Raw genomic sequence first — 22,639 nt, forward strand, 5'->3', positions numbered from 1 at the left:
CACTTCATCAAAGAAGAAGCTTCCTTTTATAGCTGAATGGAAACTATCATAAAAAGCCATAAGTAATCAAAATGCCAAAAACAGCAGGCTGTGGAGTGCCCAACCCTGACTGATACATCTACAACCCGACCCCTTAGGAAGCACTGCTGAAGAGAAATGGGCCAATCATAAGAGCCAGTAGACCAGGATGGTTGCTATGAGATGGTGTCTTCTATATGGGACAGAGAAGCTGCACCCAGGAAATCATGAGGATATGGTCACCTAAACAAGACCTGCACAATGACAATATCAGTTGCTGTGTCAATGTGGAGGGGAACTCTAATAGGACATCCCACCAAGATGAAGATCCATGGACAGAGAGAGACAGACAGAGAGACAGAGAATTAGTACTAGACAAGACAAGAATTAGCCCCCTGATAGGTTATTCAGTACCAACTGGTCAGCCCTAAACACAGACACAAAGGAGTAACACTAAATGGCTTATATAATAATAATAAACAAAGAGGAAGCTATGAACTTGAAAGGGATTAGAGAGGATGTGAGAAGAACTGAAGAGAGGAGAGAGGAAGGAGGCAAAGATGTAAATACAATATGAATGCAGGACATTTTCAAAAAAAACTGTCTTAACTAAAAAGGGAGTAAGCCCAGTTTTCCTCATTGGGGAGAGATGAAACCTAAACAAACAAGGAAACAACACAGAAATGTGACCGACTCATGGAAGCTTTCCAAAAATGCAAATGTGTAGGAGGAGACTGCTCATTCATTTCCCAGCCGCCCAGACCCAAAATAAACACACAGAAACTCTATTAATTAAAACACTGCTTGGCCAGTGACTTAGACATATTCCTGGCTAACTCTTACATCTTAAATAACCCATATATATATATATATATATATATATATATATATATATATATATATATATATATATCACTACGAGCTGTGGCCTACCAGTAGAAGTCTTTCTCCTTTAGCAGCTACATGGCATCTCTCTGACTCTGCCTTCTTTTCTCTTCTATCTGCTTGGAATTCCCACCTTGTTCTCTTCTAGCCTATCACAGGCAAAGTAGCTTTATTAATCAACCAATAAAAGCAACGCATATACAGAAGGACTTCCCACACCACAGGTGTGAAATCTCTTTCCAGAAAGTAACTTCTTTTGGGCTGGTTTCTGGATTCAGCCTTTTCCCTTTCCCAGTGTGAGATTCCTAGAAGAAGCTCTAATTCCTTGGAGTTCCTTGTTTCACAGTTGTCTCTTTAGAATACCTTCATCCCTGCCAGATCAGTGCCATTCTCCAACACCTTGTTTTAATTCTTCAGTCTAGACGTATAATATGTCTGTATCTGAGCAAATGGCATGAACAGAATACATTTAGGGGCCAAGGTTAATGCACATTCCATTTGTGACAGTCAACTGTGCGTAACAACCACTTCTTTATAACATCTTGACTTTTAGTTGTTGGAAGCACAAACAACTCCATCTTTGTTTGAGACAAGGTCTCACTGTGAAGCCTAAGCTGGTTTCAAACTTATGATTCTTTTGTTTCAGTTTCTGAAGCATCATGGGCAAGGACTACTGTGTTTAACATACTAACCTCTGAACGGTGGAATAGATGCCATTTCATGATTATACACACATACATATATGTAACACACACACTTATATACATATATGTAACATGCACACACAAAGACTCACCAAACTGTGAATGGTATCTGGAACAGGTAGCTTTGTTATAGCCCCATTCCCTGGGTGGTTCCTTGGGGGTGGGGTTCTTGGGAATGCCTGCTTTAAAGATACTTCATTCCCACAGCTGATTTATTAGATAAGAAATCCAAAGGAAAAGCAGTAATGGGGGGGGTGCTCCAGTAGAGACAGTGCTTGACTACAATACTTGTTATGCCTTAGCCCCTGGATGGATTTTTTTATTAGTAAAAACATGTGTATGCAGAAGCCAGAGAAGGATGCCAGGTGTCCAGGCCCCTCACTTTCTGCCTCATTTTCTTGAGACAACATCTCTCGTTGAATCCAAAGTCCTCCAGTGTGACCAATAAGGGCCAAGGGTGATCAATAACACAGGTTACAGGCACAAATGGTCATAAATGGCCTTGTTTGTTTGTTTTAATAGATGGGATCTGGGGATCCAAACTCAGGTTCCCATGCTTAGGCACTGGGCAATCTTACCCACTGAGCTATCTCTATGGCCTACTAAACTTCATTCTTTGTGCCGTTTGGGGCCTGCGGAAACATAGGACACAAAGTAACCTGCTTTCACACCAAAGGCTGTTCTCTGTTACTAGCAGTTTGTATTACTGTTGGTGTTTGCTCCAACTGATGATCCAGGCTTCTGTGTCCACTACATTCCACTCGCATGGGCGTTGCTGCCTCATTCATTCTCTGGGACTTAAAGAACAAATGATGTCATGTCCCATCTTGGCAGTATCATATGGGAGAGTTTACCCTAAACGTCACCACAATGACTTCAAAGGAAAGACAACAGGCTGCTTGAGCCTCCTTGCTTTGAGTAACAAGGCATTTACCACTGTTGTACGCTGGCTGAAAACACGTGAAACACAGCTACTTTCTGAATCTCCATCCCTAGCATCCTTCTCTTGATATTAGTTTCACATCTAAAATTGGATAGTTAATGATACACTCTCTTTTCCAAACCAGACAATACAAGAGTCTTATGGGAAAGAAGAGATGTTTATTGCATAGTGGAGCTTATCAAAGGGAAAGTGACACAATTCGCCATGTCTTTCTTCGTTGCCGCTTCAGCTTTTCTTCCGTTCACAGAGCCTATTCAAGAGAGAAGGAGGAGCAGGTTAGACCATCATAGTATACATCAGCATCCCTGAGAAGGAGGGGCAGGTTGGATCACCATGTTGTGCATCAGCATCCCTGAGAAGGAGGGGCAGGTTGGACCACCATCAGCATCTCTACACTGGAGGCCTGGCCTGGGATTCCTGGGAATTGCTTTAAAAGGCATCCAAATGACACAGAAGACCTGAACAGTCACACAAAACATCCTGCTTTGGACCAAAGACAGAGTGACAGACACCACAGAAAGATGAGGTAGCCTGGTCAGGGGACAGGAGCACAGCCTCAGAAAGGGAGTCAGTTCATTTCTCAACAGGAAGGACCAGAGAGAATCCTTGCAGATGCTCCAGCCAGGCACTGCCCTGTGAATGGGGGATGGAGAAGCCAAGCAAAGCAGTAGCTGGCCCGAGTTGGTGGTAATCGGAGGAAATGGGGCTGGAGACCAAATTTTCTCAAATCCACCCACTCATTCATTCATCAGTTAATCTGCTCACTAAGCAAGAATGCATGAAACATGTTTTGAGGACTGTAGAGCTCGAAAAAGACACAGTATTGACATCTTAAAACATTTAAAGTCATAAACTAGAGGAGAAGGTGGATGTCACTGAGGGTTCAGATGCCTGACTGTAGAGACCCAAGGCAATCAGCTCCTGGAGAGGGCAAGGAGCGAAGCGCCCTCTGGTGGGATGGACAGGGCCTGGGGATGGAGGTGAAACCCAGGGTCCAGTGAGAATTACCCACTGTGTGAGACTTCTGTGTGAGTCAGGAAGCAGAGGAAACCAGGATGCCAACAACGGATGCAGACAAGACCCACATTACTGGGGGCCTTGTCCAGATGCCACGGTACTTGGACTAGTAGGGCCCTTCAGAACTTGTGTTAGGGGGCCTCAGTGACTGAGCCTTTGAGGGCAGCAGGAAGAAACTGCCAGGAAGATTTAGTACACATTCAGCTACAAAGGAAGAGGAGCAAAGAACAGGGAGAGAGGCAGAGCCAGGGAGCACTGCAGAGGAAGGGCTGGCCAAACTCACCACACCTTGGGTGAGGAAGGGAAGACCCCTGAACGTCATGTCTCTGGAGTGCTAGCCAAGGCGATGAGAAGAGCAGGACTCTAAGGAAGAATTTTGGATTGAATTTGCAGTAGAGTTATCGACGGAAGTGGGTGGCATGTTGTTGCTTCCTAAACCCAGAGTTCAATATAGAAGCATGAATCAATCCCAGACAAACACATCAAAGCACTGAGGATGCCTGGAACCCACCAGAAGGGGAGGCAGCGAGTGGAGGAAGGACTGAGGTCAGCACTGTAGGGAGGGTGATCATTTAAGGAGCAGGAAGAAGAGTGTTCCATGAAGAACAGGGAGTTCTGGCGAGCGAGGGGAGCCAGGGAAAGCAGAAAGTCTCAGCAGCAAAGGGTCTCAGGACAGGACTGATCACCACTATCCAAACCAGTCATGAGGTTCAATGAGGAAGGAGATGGATGGCCCGAGTGAGGAGGGAGATGTCGGGTGAGAAGAGAGTGTATGAAGTTCATGGATGATGATACGGGCTGCAGTATTAAGAGGGTAGGAAGAGACAGAGAGCAAGAGATGTTTAAGAGGAGCCAAGAGGAGCCGCGAGCTACAGGAACCATTACATAATCAGTCCTCAGGCTCAGATTTTACTTGTGGGTTCACCTGATCACTAGTTTTTGCTTGGACCCCCAATTCAATTCTCATGGTCTCTTGTTCACTCATGTACAAGCTTAGTGTGGCCCAAACCTTGAGACATCCTGGGGACTAGGGCAGACTCGTGATAAAGTGGGGGAAATGCAATTCACAATTTTAAAATAGCAATCTCATTAATAGTCAATCATCCACTCATTCTATCCTGGGTATCTAACGAAATGAATAAAGGACATTTATATAAATAATTTTATATAGACATTAAGGGGCATCTTCAGTAGTCATCAGGCTAAACTAATAAGAATGTCTAGGTAAGGCACCTGCAAAAGTTCATCTAATGCAAAGAGAAAGAAACAGCCTTGGAGGTGCTGAGCCCTCCTCTCGGGACTGGATGCCTGTCAGACGCCATGTGCAGGTTTAGGAAGAGACCAGTGGAGCCCAGAGCCCACTGGGGCTGTCTCCTCAATAGACCCACCGTGTGACTGCTACTAGCTTCATTTTATGACTCTAGGCAACATGGTGGACTGTTTCAAAACCTACCGTGCTAAATAAGGTCACATGAGGACAGAGACGTAACTGGGACACTAGCAAAAATCAATGCACAGGCCAAGGCTGCTGCAATTGGTCTTCAGTCTGTGCTGCATTTAATGACATGTGTTTTGGTGATTCATGCCTCTGCAGATGCTAGATGATGCAACTATATTGCGACACATGCATGCATACACACCAGAGGTAATCATATCATTAGTAAACAAAGCACAGCCGACCCACTGACAATTCTACCATCACATCCTGCCCTCGCTCCAGATGGTATATACTGGGGCAGTTTTTGCGTGCATGTAAAGAATTTGATGAGTCTCTTTCTTCCTGATGAATAGTTTCTTGATCTCAAGAAGAAGCCGGGGTTTTTTTATTTTATTTTTAGATTAAAAAGAAAATCTGCCACTTGCATCTTTCATCCATAGTGAATTTTCTCTCTATTTTAGTAAAATGTCAGTTGACTTCTTTCAAATTGTAAGTCGTTAGGATTAATAATGCCATGCTTAGCTGCCTTTCAGGCAGAAGCCTCTCAAGAGCATGATGGGAAAGACTCCAGCACCCACACCAAAGTCACCAACTGAGCGTGGATATGTGGGGTGTCATGGACGGGTTACAGGGGCCCGGGATGAATACTCAGGAAGCTCCCTGAATGAACGCATGTGTACCGTAACGTGTGTGCCTTGTACCCTCAGAGTCCAGAAGAGGGTATTGGATCCCCTGGAACTGGAGTTACAGATGGTTGGGAACTGCCATCCAGGGCTGGGAACTGAACCTGGGCATCATGGGAGCTCAGGGGTGTGGTGGGTGTGGGAAGCACAAAGCCTGCGGTGCAGAGCTAAAGCAGTAAGGCCGCTGTAAGCCATCAAGGAATTCAGGTCATGTCTGGAAGTATGCAGTGTTGTCCACAATATGAAGTGAGCAGAGAGCTGCAGAGATGGCCCAGCAGTTAAGAGCACTTGCTGCTCTTGAAGGGAATCCAGAATCAGTTCCCGGCACCGGAGGGAGGGTACCAGGCATACACACGGTACATATGCATACGTGCAGGCAAGCATTCATCCACAAAAAATAAGTAAATGCTTTCTTTAAAAATGTCAAGTGCATGAATTCTAAGGCTTTATTAGTAATTTGTGTGTGTGTGCCTGGAAACATGACTGACCTCAAATCCACACTTGTAATTCCAACCTTTCATTTAATTTTAATTATTAGGATTTATTAATGTTATGTGTACGAATGCCTGTATGCATGTATGTGTACCACACATGTGTGCAGTATCCACAGAGGTCAGTAGAGGGGGCTAGATTCCCTGGAACTGGAGTTACACATGATTGTGAACCACCATGTAGGTTCTGGAAATCAAATCCATGTCCTCTGCAAGAGCAACAAGCACTTTTAAACACTGAGCCCTCTGTCCAGCCCCTGCAATTGTTATCTTAAGTTTCCTTCTAACTGCATCCTTTATGGGAACCCCTTGATACTTGTGAGTTTCCAGAATCCTTATTCTGCTTGCTCTTATGCCTGGTGATTGAGAATATGTGTAATTGTGAGACTCCACTATGCTGGGTGGCAGTTTAGTAGACCAGGATTCAGTCTCCAGTTCCCCCAAAGCACTAGGAAGAATGTAAAAGTCATTGTTCTGTTTTTCTTAGTGTTTCTGCTTTAATGCACAAATGAAGTCAACATCAGAGGTCAACAGTGGAAGATCAAAGTTTCCTCATCTTTCAGGATAAACCCAAGGCCAGCAGGCAAGGCAGGCAGTGTGGGATGAGGCCCTGGGCCCGGAATGCAGCCTGTTCCGTAAGTAGTGAGGGAAAGAAAGGGTAGGCTGAAGTCAGATAAATGTGTCTAGACAACCAACATCCCACAGACACCAGGAGATGAGGAAGGACAGAGAAGAATGTTCAGTGATGCTCCCACATTTTAAAGTTAGGAAAATTTGGTGGGTAAAAGGACATTAAGAAGAAATTAGGCTAGCAGATCTTCTGGCTCTCACAGTATACCCGTGGGCAATGCCTCCAGCCGGCGGATGACATAAGGACCCAAATCTTGGGAGAGTGTGACACATTTGAAGGTAGCCTTCAGATCAATGGCAATAATGGTCGAATAATAAGAAGAGATGACGGAGTAATCTACAGAAGAGAGAAAGAACTGGGCTGAGAGAGTAAACATGGCCAGCGGTGCTGAAATGACAGAGAAAGAGAAGCCAAAGACGATTCCATGAAAAATGTTATGGAGCCTCCTGGGAAGGAAGAATGACAGGAAGGAAATAATGGAAGAGAGGCTGGGTAAAACAGGGGCTATTCTCCTTGTGGTTTGTAAAGTGGAGAAACTTGATCATGTCAGTAACAACAGATGCCACATAAAAAAAGACGGGGGCCCACAAGGTGGAAGCACAATGGATGGAGGAGGCAGAAGGTAACAAAGTCACACTAAGGAGCGTGGGGAGGAGAGCTGTAGCCCTCCAAAGCCATGGCATTTACTCCAAGCTCCTTCTGCTTCTAAATGATCATAGTGTGAGTGTCGTCCCTTACCTCCAGGATGTCACTCAAAGCCAGAGTTTACTCTTGCTCTTTGATGGAGATTTTGGAACCTTCTATGTGCAGGAAGATGTCTTCTTCTCACATTCTCTAAAGACGGAAGGGGGAAACAAAGACTCTGTCAGGCATGAATTATTGAGAACAAGCCAAGCAGAACTGAAGCCATCACTGCCCACAGAACACCCAAGGCACCCATCTCTCGCCTTCCTCAAGAAGCCTCGGGCCCTCTCATGTCACAGCGGCACCCAGAGCTGACTTCTCAGTCTTTAGCCCACGTGACATCCTCGGCCTTAGCTGCAAGCCCTCAAGGGCAGGAACTGTCATTTTTCTCTTTCAGCCCTCTGTGGAAACTACCCCATGCTTGTCACACACATTTGCGGAATTCCATTAAATCGTTCTGTTCAAAGGCATCTCTGAGACAGCTGTACATCTGCATTAATGATGCTCCAAGGCCCAAATGTGGTTAAGTGTTGGCTTGGAGATGCCTTCTGACACACACAAGAGGACGGACGGGTCACATGAGTTTACATCTGCACTATATTTTCATTTCTTGTTCTCTTTCTATACCACCCCCTTCGTGTGTCTGTATGTGCATGTGTGCGTGTGTTTGTGTGTGTGTGTGTGTGTGTGTGTGTGTGTGTGTTCCTAACCCCAGAAATTATAAGATAATCACGGTTTGCTGTCAGAGATGCTGAATTTGGGAATTCATTGGTATGTATGTAGCAATTGGTAGTGAAGCCCACATGTAGATTATCAATCTGATTCATCGGATTTATTTTCTGTTTTTGATCATTTCCAGAATCAGATCCCAAGAGCTAACAGTTCCTACTGTGGCAGGTATTGAAGGCCACAGATTCTAAAGAAGTTCTGCAAGAAATATCCAAAAGAAACACTTGAGCAATGGCCATGGCTCTCTGTCTGTCTCTCTGTCTCTGTCTCTCTCACTCTCTCTGTCTCTCTCTGTCTCTCTGTCTCTGTCTCTGTCTCTCTCTGTCTCTCTGTCTCTGTCTCTGTCTCTCTCTCTCTCTCTCTCTCTCTCTCCCGTGTGTGTGTGTGTGTGTGTGTGTGTGTGTGTGTTCTCCCAAAGCAACAAACCCTGGGGGCTTTTCAAAAAGGTTCAGCTTGAATTTCTAGCACTCGGCATCAATTGGAGCATGAAGAAAGAGCTCCCTAATCTGGGAATATCAGTGTCGTTTATACTAACAGGGCTCTGGACACAGGTTGGATTTCACAATGCTAGAAAGAAGTGTGGAGAATGCACAGGCCTGTTAGGATCAAAGTCCTGGCCCCTGTGCTAGTCACGTGACTGGGGACGACAGAGTCCACTCTAACTACATAGATGAGGTGGAGTGCTGACTCCTCAAGCGGAACACGGCCACACAGGGACCCCTATAACTCAGATAACATACACAGGGGGAATAAGTGTGTACATGTACGGGACACTCTTAAGAAGGAACTTCTTCCCTCCTGCCTGCAGAGATTTGGGGACCATTGAATGGAAAAAGATCTGTAGAAATAGAGAGAAGTACCATACTGAAGCCTCCAAGGAGGGTGAGAACACGGTGACGCCACAGCCTGGGTGTAAGAGTCAAAAGGGGGAAGCCCTGGTAAGCAGTAAGTGCGGGGTATGTACTCCGCCTTTGCCAATTAACACTGAGTGTTTTCAATACTCAGCTCCTCTGAATCTAAGTGAAGGACACGGAGCTGACAAAGCCACCCAGAAGACAGAAGAAGGAAACTGACCATACGGGGAAGGACTAAAGCTCCAGTCTTTCCCATTTACCAGGAAGTCTGGTCAGGTCTGAAAAAGGAGGGAGATAGTCATAGGGAAGGTGACCCAGAAAATGGTACGGGTGGAACAAGGAGAGAGGCCACTGGTGACTTCCCAAGTTGACTTACCATTTCATTTCTGGTATCTTTTATGGGAACTAGCGCCTCAAAGTTACCTTCTCACGGTTTCCCAAGCAAGTTCATACATTAATGTTCTTTGTTTGTGGAAATCATTTCCTATTTCAGGGTCTGTCCACTCTTTGTGCAATGACTTCAGCATGGCCCTCCTGATGAGCAAAGTTTCTAGGGAGATCTTACAGAAGGAAACAGACCACTTACCAAGTGACCGGTCCTGGAATCGTTCGTTTCTGAATTCATCCGTAAGAAAACCTGTAACACATTGACAACCATCAGGCCAGACCTCCCCACCCACTTCCAGAGAGTGATGTCATTGTACAGCTGAGCCTGCAAATACGTTCCATAAACAGAGGGGCAGCAGACGACAGCAGAGAGTTTTACTGACATTGACGCCAATGGGAAAAGGCTTCAAAAACATGAAAAAATGGCTTCTAAGTGGTAGAGCAGGACCTGATGCTGTTTACAATAAAATATTGCATAGGGCAGGGAAAAAGACCCTTCTGTCACCCAACCAAGACACCTTGAGAGATAGTGGCTTGGATGTCAGTCACATGACTGGAAATGTCTGAGTCTACCCTGATTAGGAACATAGCACATATTAGACCCTACCGTGTGGATGCTGTGTGAAAGGGGGAACAAGCATGACCAAGTGTGACCCTCTTAATGTGTATGCTGCTTAGGGTTTTTGTCAATAAGCTAAGTCATCTGAGAAGAGAAAACCTTGACTGAGGAAATGTCCCTACCAGATTAGCCAGTGGGCAGGTCTGTCTTGGGGGGCATTGTTGTCAACTGACGACTGATGTGGGAGGGTTCAGCCTACTGTGGGTAATGCTATCTACCCCTGAGAAGGTAGTTCCGGGTTGTATTAGGAAGCAGGCTGAGCAAGCTATAGAGAGCAAGCCAGTACATAACGCTTCTCCATGACCTCTGCTTCAGTTCCTGCCTTAGGGTTCCTGCCTCAAGTTCCCTTCATGATGGACCATAATTGAGATGTGTAAGCCAAAAATAAGCTCTTTCCTCCCTGCAAGCTTCTTTTGGTTGTGACATTTTATCCCAGCAACAGAAATAGGACTATAACAAGAAAACCTGGCATTGGCCCTACCGGTCTGCAGAGGTGTCGGACCACTGAATGCCATCCTATATGGGGAGCTCTGTAGCAATACTGAAGCCAATGGTTGCATCATTACCCAGCGAGATAAGAAAGGAGCAAAAGTAAAGCCAGGTGTTTGCTTTTTGTAATGACTTCAATTGCTCAAAGGTTGTCTGCAGAAAAACTAGACATGTCCAGTGTTAAATGATTCACAGAGAACTGTGATTGAAAGTTTAGGAAGGAAAAACAAATAATACTAAAGGTCATAGGTCTCGACTTACCCAGCAGATAATCATTCCTCCGTCTATAGGATCTTGGCATGTCCCCCAAAATCATCTAAAAAAGTTTAAACATCAGTATGAAAGAGAAAACGCAAGTGCTGCGTAGAGGACTCGGATATATAACACATTCAGTGGCAAGAGGCTAGCTCTCTATATCTAATGTGTATATTCAAGAGAGCACAGCAAGAGGCTGGAAAGATGGCTCAATGGCTAACTAATTAAACAGGTTAATTAATTAATTAAAACAAGTTTAAAGGAATACAACTTGGGAAAAATAGGTGGGATGATGCCTGCCTGAATCTAAGCAGTCAAGTGGCAGAGACTGTGAGATCGTAAGTTCAAGACAACCCTAGGCTGTAAGGTGAGGCCTTGCCCTCCCCACAAAGAAAGGAAATGACAGAAGAAAGAAAGGAAGGCAAAAAAAGAAGGGAGGGAGCAGGAACTCACATGGAGAAGAGTAAATTATATGAAGGTTAAGCCAAAGCCAAAGCTTCCACTGGCCCAGTATGTGCTTCTGGATGCTGCTGCACAAAATGGAACTTTATAATTAGACCAAGTCCAGGTCAAAATGTACAAGCTTAGAGGAAATGTCTCTATGAGAATTCCAATTTACATTCATGAGATTAAAAGAGCTCCAAGTAGTTTGGAGAAAATGCCCAGATCTATACAATAGTCAAAGAAGGCTCTCCCATATTTCTGCCTGGCAGCTACTTCTCCATCCTCAACAGCCACCGTGAGGCTCTGGCTCCCATCATGGGGACAGATCAAGGGATGAGGACTTAGCAACACAAGGCAGTAAATAATTTTAGGACAACCAGAAACCACATACAAAAGAGCAGTACTGAACCATTTCCCCAAACTATGTATAAAAACTAAATCAGAGCAGATCATCAATAAAAGAACTACGTGTTTAGCCGGGCGGTGGTGGCGCACGCCTTTAATCCCAGCACTCGGGAGGCAGAGGCAGGCGGATCTCTGTGAGTTCGAGACCAGCCTCGTCTACAAGAGCTAGCTCCAGGACAGGCTCCAAAGCTGCAGAGAAACCCTGTCTCGAAAAACCAAAAAAATAAAAATAAAAAAGAACTACGTGCCTGTAAGTCTTCAGAAACAATAAAAGAGAAGAAACTGGATGTAGCAAAGGTCATCACAGTGGGAGGGGGCGTGAAAAGTGAGAGGAAATATTCACCAAGAAGTCCATAATAAAAAGATAATTAGAACACTGGAATTAACATTTTCCCTAAGCTATGCAAATGGACAGTCAAGAGGAAAATGCAAATCAATCCATAAGAAAAATCCCTCTTTATACATATCACATGGCTAAAATATAGACAGGCAGTAACAAATGTTGGCAAGAAGGTGTAGAAGCATAAGCACTTAGCCAGCTAGGGTGGTGCATGCCTTCAATCCTAACACTTGGGAGGCTGAGATAGGTGGATCACTGTGAGTTCAAGGCCAACCTGGGCTACATACTGGGTTACAACCTGAGTTACAACCTGGGTTACATAGCAAGAGCCTATCTCAATTTTAAAAAGAAAGAAAGAAAGGAGGAAGAGAAAGAAAGGAGAAATGAAAGGAAGGAAGGAAGGAAGGAAGGAAGGAAGGAAGGAAGGAAGGAAGGAAGGAAGGAAAGAAAGAAGGAAAGAAGGAAGGAAAAAGGAAGGAAAAGGAAGGAAGAGGGATGCAGGGAGGCTCGGAGGCAGGGAGGCAGGAGGCAGGCAGCAGGGAGGCAGAGAGGCAAGTTCACACATTGCTGGTTAGGATGTAAAACAGTGCAGCTGCTATGGGAAGCAGTTTGGAATTTCTTCAAAATGCTAAAGAGTTACCGTACACGCACCAATTCCATTCCCAACAGGATTAAAACTCCGTGTCCCTAGAAACCTGTGGCACAAATGTTCCTAACACCATCATTGATAATAGCCAATATGACCAAACAGCCAACATGTTGACCAGTGAACGTGCAGATAAATCACATATAGTGTGTGCACACAAAACAAAATTATTTCCCAATAAAAAGGAACAAAGCGCCTCCCTACCCTTTTACATACTGCATGCAAAACATTTGGTGGAGTAACGTGTTAGTCACAAATGGACACATATGTGTGTTATATGCGGTTATTCATATGAAATGGCCAGGATGGAAGACACCATGGATACAGAAAGCAGCTCTGTGTTTGCTGAGAGTGGGAGACTATAGACTAGAGAAGGGTTCTTCTCAGGAACCCCCTCTCCAGATGATGAGTGGATTCTGAATGTGGATAGTGGTGGCAACTTGACCACCATCACGCAAATATACCCAAACCCACTGAACTGTACCCAAATATACCCCAAACCACTAAACAGAATCTGTTTAAAAGGCAGATTGTAGCCACATGTGAATTATAGCTTAATGGTGTTACTTAAAAAATGAAAGAAAAGACATTACATTAAGGGCTAAGGATGTAGCTTGGCGATAAAGCAAATACTTTATTTAGGAGGCCTTGCATCTCACCCCCAGCACCACACACAAGAAATAATTATCACAGTGTACAAAGGAAATATATACAAAAATAAATATCTGTAGGAGAGGCTTATGATGTTAGTCAGGCCAAGGGGAGCAATGGTAGGCGATTTCTCTAACTCAAGGTAGAAATAACTACTCCCTTTGCCTCCTAAGTACCAAGGATGTGAGTCTGTAGCTGTAGTTTTGCTTCACGATATGAAGAAGAAGTCAGGACTGGGATGTAGCTTAGTCAGTAGAATGCTTATCCAGTAGGCATGAAACCCCAAGTCCAATCCCCAACAACAAATAGAACTGGACAGTGTGGTTATCCCCAACCTCATATATTTCCCCTCTACCTGCCCCCTTACAAACCACAAAATCCGTGGTAACTGAATTCCCCTGGAAGCTATGTTTGATCATTGCCATTCTCGAGTTAGCTGGACCGTGTGTCACTGGTTTGTCAAAGAGTTTAACTCTGAGAGTTAAGTAAAGGGAACCCTTGGTACTTGGCATCAAGAAAAGAAAATCCTCAAACTACAGTTCCAGGGAAAGCCCAGAAATGACCTGAGAGGTTGACCCTCAGAAGTTGGCAGTGTGACTGAGATCGGTCAACAATGTGTTTCTTCTCTGCCCTGGGAAGATGTTCCCATGTGACTCTGAGGTCTCTGGTCATTGGTTTTAGGCCTTCCTAATTCTAAAATGCACTTCATTATTAAGCAGTCAAGGGGCAGGTATGTCAACTCCATAGAGGGTGTGAACACTCATGTTTAATTCTTGAAGTTAGAGCTTTATGCACATTTTAATATAATGTTCACAATAGAGATCTATCTCATAAAATTGAACAAAGATAGAAGATGTAGAGAAAGTTATTCTATAGCTGCACAATAGTGGAAAAGATTTAAACACCAGTCAAGAACATTACCCCACCATGAATGAACAAATTACATGAAAGATGTAACTGTGATGTTAATCACACCTTTCTAATATAGGTGATTTATTGTGCCTTATTCCTGACAATTTTCCCCCCAGTTTTCTTGTATTCTTTCAACAAGTATTTACTGAACACCTATCTGGTATCAAGTTTGAATGAGGCTGATGAAAATGAACATCCCTCAGCCTCAGGAGATGCAGTCTAGTAGGGAAAGTTGCCAAGGAAGTAATGTGAGGTCAAGTCATAAATGTACGTCATTAATTTCATAGTAATAGTGCAAAACCATTTTGCCATGGCCAATGCTGGTTGGTAACTTGGTGGGATTTGGAATTACCTAGGAGAAACACATTTTGGGGAGTCTATGAATAGGTTTAAGAGTAAAGACCTACAGTAAATCCAAGTGGTGCCAATAGCATGGGCTGGGGTCTTAGGATGAGTAAAAAGGGGAAAAGAAGAAAGCCAGTTAAGGACCAGTAATTTCCCCCCCCCCCAACACATACACCTCTGCTTCCTGACTGCAGATGCAGTGTGACCAGTACCTCACACGCCTGCTGCTACAGCTAAAGCTGTCCTCGCTGCCATGCTTTGGCTGCATGGGATGTTCCTTCAAACTGTGAGCCTTAAGTTGCTTTTGCCACAGCGACCAGTAAGGTAACCAATACATGTGCCCAAGGCAATTAGGGACGAAAAGGCCGCTTCCACCACTAACTCAGCATCTCACATACATCAGACCCTAGAGCTGATCTTTCACATCCACTGACTCCTCCTTTGGAGTTACCCACAGGGTAACTAAAAGCGAGGAGGAAGACCAGTACTAAGGCTTCTCCTGACTGGTACCCGCTAACGCTACAGAGTCGTTTGCCAGTCCCTCTGGAAGTGTTTATCTAAACCTATCTCATTCCCCTTCAAGGCTGAAGGCTCAGAGGCAAGTCAATATCCTAAACCTGAGATCGCTTTCAATTCCAAGGGCTCAAAACGTCGAAGAATCTTCATAGGCTACCCTGTAGAGCAACTCTTCTCATGAAGGAGAGGCCGCACCCTGAATAGAAGTCGTCGCGTGTAGGAATGAGGCTGGTTCCCTTGGGTAAAGACAGTGATTAATAGATAATCAATTTATATAATTGGATTGTAGGACAGATTGGAGCTGGAATAATGATGCGTCCGTGGTGGGGGGAACCACATCTTGCTAAGAATTGTTTAGTCATGCATATGCCTCTAACCGTCTGCCCCATTTTTTTTTCTCTAAATCTAGACTCATGTCTAGACTCCAAAGGTGCACATGAAGGTCACTGGACCTTTTTTTTCTATTGGCCCCATTTAAAAAAAAAAATCTCTCTCTGCTTTTTACTATTTCTTTCATTGGCTTATTGGAATAGGTTGCCTCATCTTTCCTGTTGAAACTGCAGCCCAGGCCTTTTCCCTAAAGACCCTGGTATCTGCCGGTGTCTGTATTATTCAGCATTTAACAGGTAAAGAAGTTGCAGACCATCGAGGTTAAATAAAGGTCAAGAATCCTGACCTAGCTGGGTGGTGTTGGTGCAGGCTTTTAATCCAAGCACTCAGGAAGCAGAGGCAGGTGGATCTCTATGGTCTACAGAGTGAGTTCCTGTATAGCTAGAGCTACACAGAGAAACCCTGTCTTGAAAAACCAAAGGAGGGTGGGATTCTGACCTAGAGTTGCAGATCTAATACTTTGAACACTGGTCCAACAAAGATGCGCCTGTGCTCTCCAGTGAGCTACAGACTTGGGGGTTAAACTTTTAAATTTGGTAACTGATGCTCTGAAATCAAGTCCCAAATCTCAGGGAGAGAAAGTGAAAGAGCAGGAGGATGAGAAGGTTAAAAGAAAAAACGATGATGAGGAGAGAGAGAGAGAGAGAGAGAGAGAGAGAGAGAGAGAGAGAGAGAGAGTACCAGTCCTGTTCCTCTGGTTGAATTTTGGTGATCATGGAGAGCTAGAGAGTTTCAGGTTTAGATCAAATTCTCTTGGGCTGTCTTTGCTCCCCGTAGCCTTTCATGGCTCACCTCTATGTATGGCCTAACATCCTTGTAACCATCAAGTCAAATCCTTTTGGGAATGTACAGAGCCCTAGCTCCTAGTAACCCCAAAGCTGAAACATCCGAGGCCTCTAGCAGGTTCCCCTCTTTGCTGTAATCCACCTACATGAAATTTCCACGAATGTATTTGAAATCCATTGGCTTTGTACTTTAATTGTTCTGCTCCTATAAGAACATGAAATCAGAAGCAAAGTATCACGCAGGGAACATAGCATTTGGGGCCCACTGAATCCGTGCTCCCAGGTCAGGGTCACTTATATTTAGCTCCCAAATGAACTGCTTCTTATTCCCTTTGAGGTAAGAGCTGCCTTGCTGTATTTTGTGTTGGGAGAGTGGGGTGGCAAGAAGTAAGGATAATGGAACATGGACCAGATGTTGTTTAAGGGAGAGTCTAGCTCTGTGAGCAGAATTCTGTCTACTGACACTGACATCTGCACATCTGCATGATGGCCCAGCTCTCCCATCAAATAACCCAGCTTCCACAGACAGTCCCCGACCCAGCGAGAAGGAGACAGGCCCCCATCATACCTCTTCACTGCTGTTGGACTCGGATGCGGAGGCCCAGCGGCAGTGAGCCCACACATCCTGAACCTGTCCCTTGGACATCTGCACGGTGCTCCGGCAAGCAGCTGTTGGCTGGCAAAGACAGAGTCATGAGTGGTCTCTTCAGCGTCCTGTGGGAGGGGCTAGCCTCTGGACAATAAACTGGGAAATACGGCAGGGTTTGCAAAATGAGGCAGAAAGGAGAAATTCACAGAGGTGGTTCAGTTATCCAAAGAACACTCTGCAGAACTAAACAGCTTAAAAGGAATGTTTAAATATCTCCATGAGTTTAATAGCAGTCTCTGAGAAAAGCCTGAGTTTCCTCCTGAGTACAGAGGTCTGATTGGAATCTCTTCTTGGTTTAACACAAACAGTAGGAGAGATGCCATGTATTTGACTATGTGGCATATACACACATACATACATAAGTACACATATACATATGTCTCTGTGTGTATGTATATGTCATATATTTGTGGATATGGATAAGTGACATGGCCCTAAGATTTGATTAGCAGTGCATGCATGTGACAGTCCTCTATAAGACAGAATCCCATTGAAGTTTCATGAGATAAATAATGAAATTATTCCCTCTCTGTAATGAGACTTCAAGAAGTCACTTATTTGACTAAAATATTTTGGATCTGGACTGATGGTTTCATTCTGATCAGAGAGGGTTCCATCATTCAACAGCTGACGATTCTGGTCACAGGGAACGTTGAGATAAATAGGCCATGTGAGCTGAATGAGAAGGGGAGACACACTGTGGGCAACACTCAGTCATGGACAGTGCGCCAAAGTGAGGCTCCCAGACTCACATCCATGTCAAGCACAGTTTCAGATGTGCTGGGACTTCTCTCTGCGGTAGGCCTCTTTGCATCACTACGCATCTGATACAAAGCATCCTCACCATGTGAGGATATAATACGTACTGGAGATTTCATCTGGACCTTAGAGAATAGGACTCTGGGGCAGTAATGGTTAAAGAACTGACCAATATCACCAAGACTGCAGGTTCCAGACTCAAGAGCTCACTCCCCCAAGCACAGAGCACCCAGTCCATGGCAGGAAATGCTGTGGCCACCCAGTGGGTGGCTGAGTGCCAAACAGGCAGTAGCCAAGCTCCTTTGGTGACCTCTGACCCACTCCTAGTCATGGAAGTAGTGAGGGTCTCCCTCACATTACTTCCTGGGTCACTTACCACATAGTAACCCCTTCGGAATGTACAGGAGGAGAGATCACCAGAATCTCTCAGGCATGTCGTTTCCTGAACACTGAACTCCAAGTTCATGACCACGGTGTCTTCATCCAGGACATTGACCTTCACAAAAGCAAAGCATGGATTTGCAATAGGCATGTTTCTGAGATTCGTGGTGCTTATATGATTCTTTCTGCCCAGTGAGAAAGCGCTGACAGAATCACACGTACTCATTGGAAAAGTTATGTGATATCTTAGCATCCGTGCCATGGCAGGCACTCACACTGAAGCCCATAGAGAAAAGCCACACAACACTGACAACCGTGGAACCAAAGAAGCTGAGTGTGGTGGGTACCCCTCGAATCTCAGCACTCAGAAGGCCGAGGCAGGAGGTTTCAAGCTTGAGATAAACCTAACCTATGTAGAGAGATCTTGCCATAAAACAACAGTAAGTAGAACCTAAGAAGAGAGGGAAGGAGGGACGGAGGGAGGGGGAGAGGGAGGGAGGGAGGGAGGGAGGGAGGGAGGGAGGGAGGGAGGGAGGAAAGAAGGATATAAAACACATGCCTTCACTCCAAGGCCAACATTGCTTCTAAAGATTTACATTGGCAATTCCTTCTCCACAAAAGTCGATGTTTGTGAACTCACCTAGTCACCAAATATTCTCTGTGACTCCTAAGTGACTCACCTAGCTTTTGTTCAACCTCTGCCTTCTCGTTCCATCCTGTGCACTGTGAACACAGTGCTGGCATTCTGTTGAGAAACTAGTGACTGGCATTTTGGTGCTTTCTTTGGGTTGTCTCAGTCCCTAAGCTAGTGTGAGAGACTGTACAGCATCAAGAGTAAGAGACCATGGTGTGCCTTATGTAGAAAACACATGTGCTCAACAAGACTTCTTTGGGTGGGAATTACAGGTTCCTGGGGAGTGGGTTCAATGTTAATGAATCTACAGTGTATGTTATATTAGGAACCAATAAGCTCAAAAAACTCACAAAAATAGAGTTATATATTGAATATGTCAATGAAAGTATTGTGCCCCAAAGCTCTCAGGAACCTCACTCCTAATTTCTCTTAGGAGCCATGATCTAGTCTTTTCTAGTTCAGTCTAGAACACAGCAAGAATAGGCTGCATAAACTTGAAGTGAATTTTTGTTGTTGTTGTTGTTTTGAGACAGGGTTCCTCTGTAGCTTTGGAGCCTGTCCTGGAACTAGCACTTGTAGACCAGGCTGGCCTCGAACTCACAAAGATTCACTTGGCTCTGCCTCCCAAGTGCTGGGATTAAAGACGTGCACCACCACTACGTGACTCAAAGTGACATTTTCTTAATGGAGGCACCATACATGTCCACTAATTCCTAAAATAAGTAAACGAGCCACAGGCTATCTCCTGGATGAGCACCTTTGACCCTGACTAAATCTATATTGTTTTCTAATCTTGGCACCAAGATTACCAGGGCACCTTTCAAACTTCTTGAAGAACCTGGGTGGTCTGAGGACAGAGGATGCTGTGATATACCAAGGCCCTCCCTGTACGCTGGGCACCTGAGGCAGGGCAGTAAAGATGTCAGGCAGCTGTGATTCCAGAGTGGGTACCACCCCACAAATGTTTACCAAAAAAAATATTAAGCAAGACAACTCGGGAAACCTCTAAAGAATGAAGGCAAGGCCGGGTGGTGGTGGCGCACGCCTTTAATCCCAGCACTCGGGAGGCAGAGGCAGGCGGATCTCTGAGTTCGAGGCCAGCCTGGTCTACAAGAGCTAGTTCCAGGACAGGCTCTAGAAACTACAGGGAAACCCTGTCTCGAAAAAACAAAACAAAACAAAAAAAAAAAAAAAAAAAAAGAATGAAGGCAAGTCATGTTGGAGAGATGGGGAACGTCAGACAAATTGTAGTCTCGTCAGCCATGGGAAGTCTTTACAGAGTAAAGAGGCAACCCAGGCTCTTCTGTCCACCCGCAGTGATTTCTTTTGCCAACATCCACTTGGCCATACCCTTAGGATTCTCTCTCAAACACACTTTTTAATTCTTCCCACAACCAGGCTAGGGGGCTGGGTTTCCAGGACCTTGTATTCTGCTTCTCTTCGAACTACAAACTCTCTTTATACTAATTAGCTCTCCTTCCATTTGACTGCAAGCCTTTGGCACTTGGATGCAGGCTGGTGCCTTCCCTCAGACACCTTAGCTTCCTGATGCAGTTGTAAGGGGGTGCAGAAAGGAAAGACCATCTGACTAGCAGGGAGCCTGAGGAGCTCTCTCTCACAGAGGAGGAACATGATGCTGAGGGGCAAGGTAAGGCCATCTCTGTTCTGTCGTTTTACAGAAACTTCGGTGGTCCTGTGGGTATTTCCTGTGACATCGTGGAATGCAGAGCTCAAGGAGAGGTGATGGAGATTGTCGCTTGGCTAATATACTCAAGTGATAGGGAGAGCAAAGGAGCAGGAACAGGCAGTCGATCACGCAGTGGGATAGCAACACCCTGGGACAACAAGATACGTTAAGTATCTGTTAGGGTCCACATAAGTCATCTGTAAGTGGCTTGTCTTTAGGAACATGGGCCTGGGGTCAGGCCTGCATGTCTTGCTATAGCAAGATGGCCATGTGTCAGTATATTCTGTCTTGAGCATGTCTCACTGGCTACCTGTCCATGGTGTCCCCACTTAGTTCTCTCTGGATCTGTCCCCATTCTCCCGTCTAATGAATCGCTTTGTTCCATAGTGAGCCCTAGCTGAATTTAAATGTAAAGTGAATTTAAATTGTTGCTCTGCAAGTTTGACAAGAGGGCATGGGTTCTACAACACTCTAAGAGAATTGCATGCAGTGCCAATGAAACACGGCCTGGGTGCCGGCAAAAGCAGGGTTGGAGACAGAGGCAGCTGCATTTTGATGTAGCTTTCTCCCAGAAGAAGCCTGGCCTTTGCCTGGTAGCTGCCTACACTCTAAGTAAGTACTGCCCCATAATAGTGTTTAGCGCCAACCTTGACAATCAGATCCTGGGGTCGGTGCCTCACTATAGCTCAGCTCACATCTTCATCATCATACACAGTTAGAAGAGACAACTGAAGCTGCTCAATGAATTTGCTTTGTATTTGGAAAAGAAAACAAGGAACCAGTGTCAGAAGGGGGGGGGGCAAAGGGACTTTTTCTACATGAAGGCAAACTGGGAACGCGAAGTGTACTCTGTTGAACACCAGAGGAGCAGCTAGATGGCAAAGGTTGTGGACCTAGAATAATAGGGTGGAGAAGAGAGAAAGCCATAGAGACTGTGATGGGAGTGTAGTGGCTGCTACCACATGGCCATGTGGGTCCACTCTTGTCTCCATGAGGCTGGCTGCTCTGTATCTTCCTCATCTTTGGCACTGAAAATCAGTTGCTTGGGGTGCATTTCCGTCCCTACCTTTTTCTGAGCGCCATTAAGCTGATAAAAAGATAGGGAAATCCTCAAGGGGCAGGAAGGAGAGGGGCTTCTCTATGATACTGCTCCATTCCCCCTTCATTTTTTGCTCCACTGAGTCCCAGTAAGCCCAAGATAATGTCATTCCACCCAGTTCTCTGGTGATCAGGAAACAGCACTATGAAGTTGACAAAGTTGGGTGAGTTTCTTGGTCTCCGGAGCCAGTGCTTCTTTTCTATAAACACTGGGAGACCAACAGCATCCCTAGAATGCTTCCTAGGAGCCAGAAGGGCTTCAGGACTCTTCACCCCAAACCAGGACATGCGCAGAGAAAAGCCAAGGTCAGAGGGAAAACACAGAAGGAAGAATCAGATGTCCCAAGAAGCTTTGAGGACCCCAGGGCAAAAACTGTAATTAAAATCTCTTCTTTGAAGCAGTCAACATGAGAAAGGACCGGCTGTGATCTTTGTAAACAGAAAAATAAAAACAACTGATTCAACAAAGTAAGCAAAGACAAGGCAGGGATGGTGGAGAAGGCAGGGAAGGTGTCCCCGTTCACTTACTCTTTTCAAGGAGTTCCGGGTCGCCTGAAACAGGTAAGGACTCAGGGACTGCGAGTTCACCTTCGCCACCGAGGCCTTGAGGGCTTCCTGCAGGGAGGAAGGGTCGAAGTCGTACACCGGGAAACCTGGACAGCAAGAACACAGGCCACAGTGAGAGGCTGTGGAACTCTGAGAGGGCGGCCATCACCCTGAGCAGGTGGCTAACTGTGTCCTTCACCTGAGGCACACTGGTAGTGCATTCCCAGAGCCAACAGAACAAGCGTCTGCAGCATTGCCTGCTCCATCCTGAGAGCTGTGACCCAGAGCCGGGGAGATGGCCGCTCTACAGCTTCAGGATGATGGTTCTTATCCTTGTCACCTATGACCTAGCTGCCCGGGCTGGTCGGAGCAGCCCGGAACTTCAGCAGAGATGACTGACTCTGGTGTCAATATTTACTGCTGACTCTTCCTATGGAAAAGTTCCAGGCTGAGGCCACTTTTGAAGTTTGGACCTTTCCAAGGGACTTTAGCCCCCACCAGGAGACATCCAGAGAAGCTTAGGTCTCTGTGTGGGATATTTGCTTTCTCTCTTTGCATTTCATTCTCTGGGGGGGGGGGGGGGGAGGGGTGAAACTGTAGCCTCAACAAAATGGTGAACTTAAA

The 22,639-nt window shown here is 45.4% G+C and overlaps 1 protein-coding gene across 1 annotated transcript; it reads right to left on the reverse strand.

Annotated features, from left to right (window-relative positions):
- Window positions 1-2,688: 2,688 nt before the first annotated feature.
- Window positions 2,689-22,423, reverse strand: Spp2 (secreted phosphoprotein 2). Its single transcript, XM_038338419.1, has 8 exons — window positions 22,215-22,423; window positions 21,998-22,122; window positions 18,046-18,165; window positions 16,830-16,937; window positions 10,834-10,888; window positions 9,664-9,714; window positions 7,549-7,644; window positions 2,689-2,800 (listed from the first exon to the last, which is right to left on the reverse strand). Exons 1-7 carry the CDS (start codon window positions 22,279-22,281, stop codon window positions 7,559-7,561), a joined length of 612 nt encoding a protein of 203 aa, XP_038194347.1. The 5' UTR covers window positions 22,282-22,423; the 3' UTR covers window positions 2,689-2,800; window positions 7,549-7,558.
- Window positions 22,424-22,639: the final 216 nt, after the last annotated feature.

The sequence above is a fragment of the Arvicola amphibius genome, chromosome 8 (assembly GCF_903992535.2).
Source record: "Arvicola amphibius chromosome 8, mArvAmp1.2, whole genome shotgun sequence".
Classification (NCBI taxonomy): Eukaryota; Metazoa; Chordata; class Mammalia; order Rodentia; family Cricetidae; genus Arvicola; species Arvicola amphibius.

Coding starts and splice junctions, on each gene's coding strand:
- Spp2 (XM_038338419.1), bottom strand. CDS start 22,281: ATGGAGCAGGCAATGCTGCAGACGCTTGTTCTGTTGGCTCTGGGAATG. Junction 18,166..21,997: donor CCCGGAACTCCTTGAAAAGA/GTAAGTGAACGG, acceptor GCTTTTGTGAAG/GTCAATGTCCTGGATGAAGA. Junction 10,889..16,829: donor AGTCCAACAGCAGTGAAGAG/GTATGATGGGGG, acceptor AAACTTTTTTAG/ATGATTTTGGGGGACATGCC.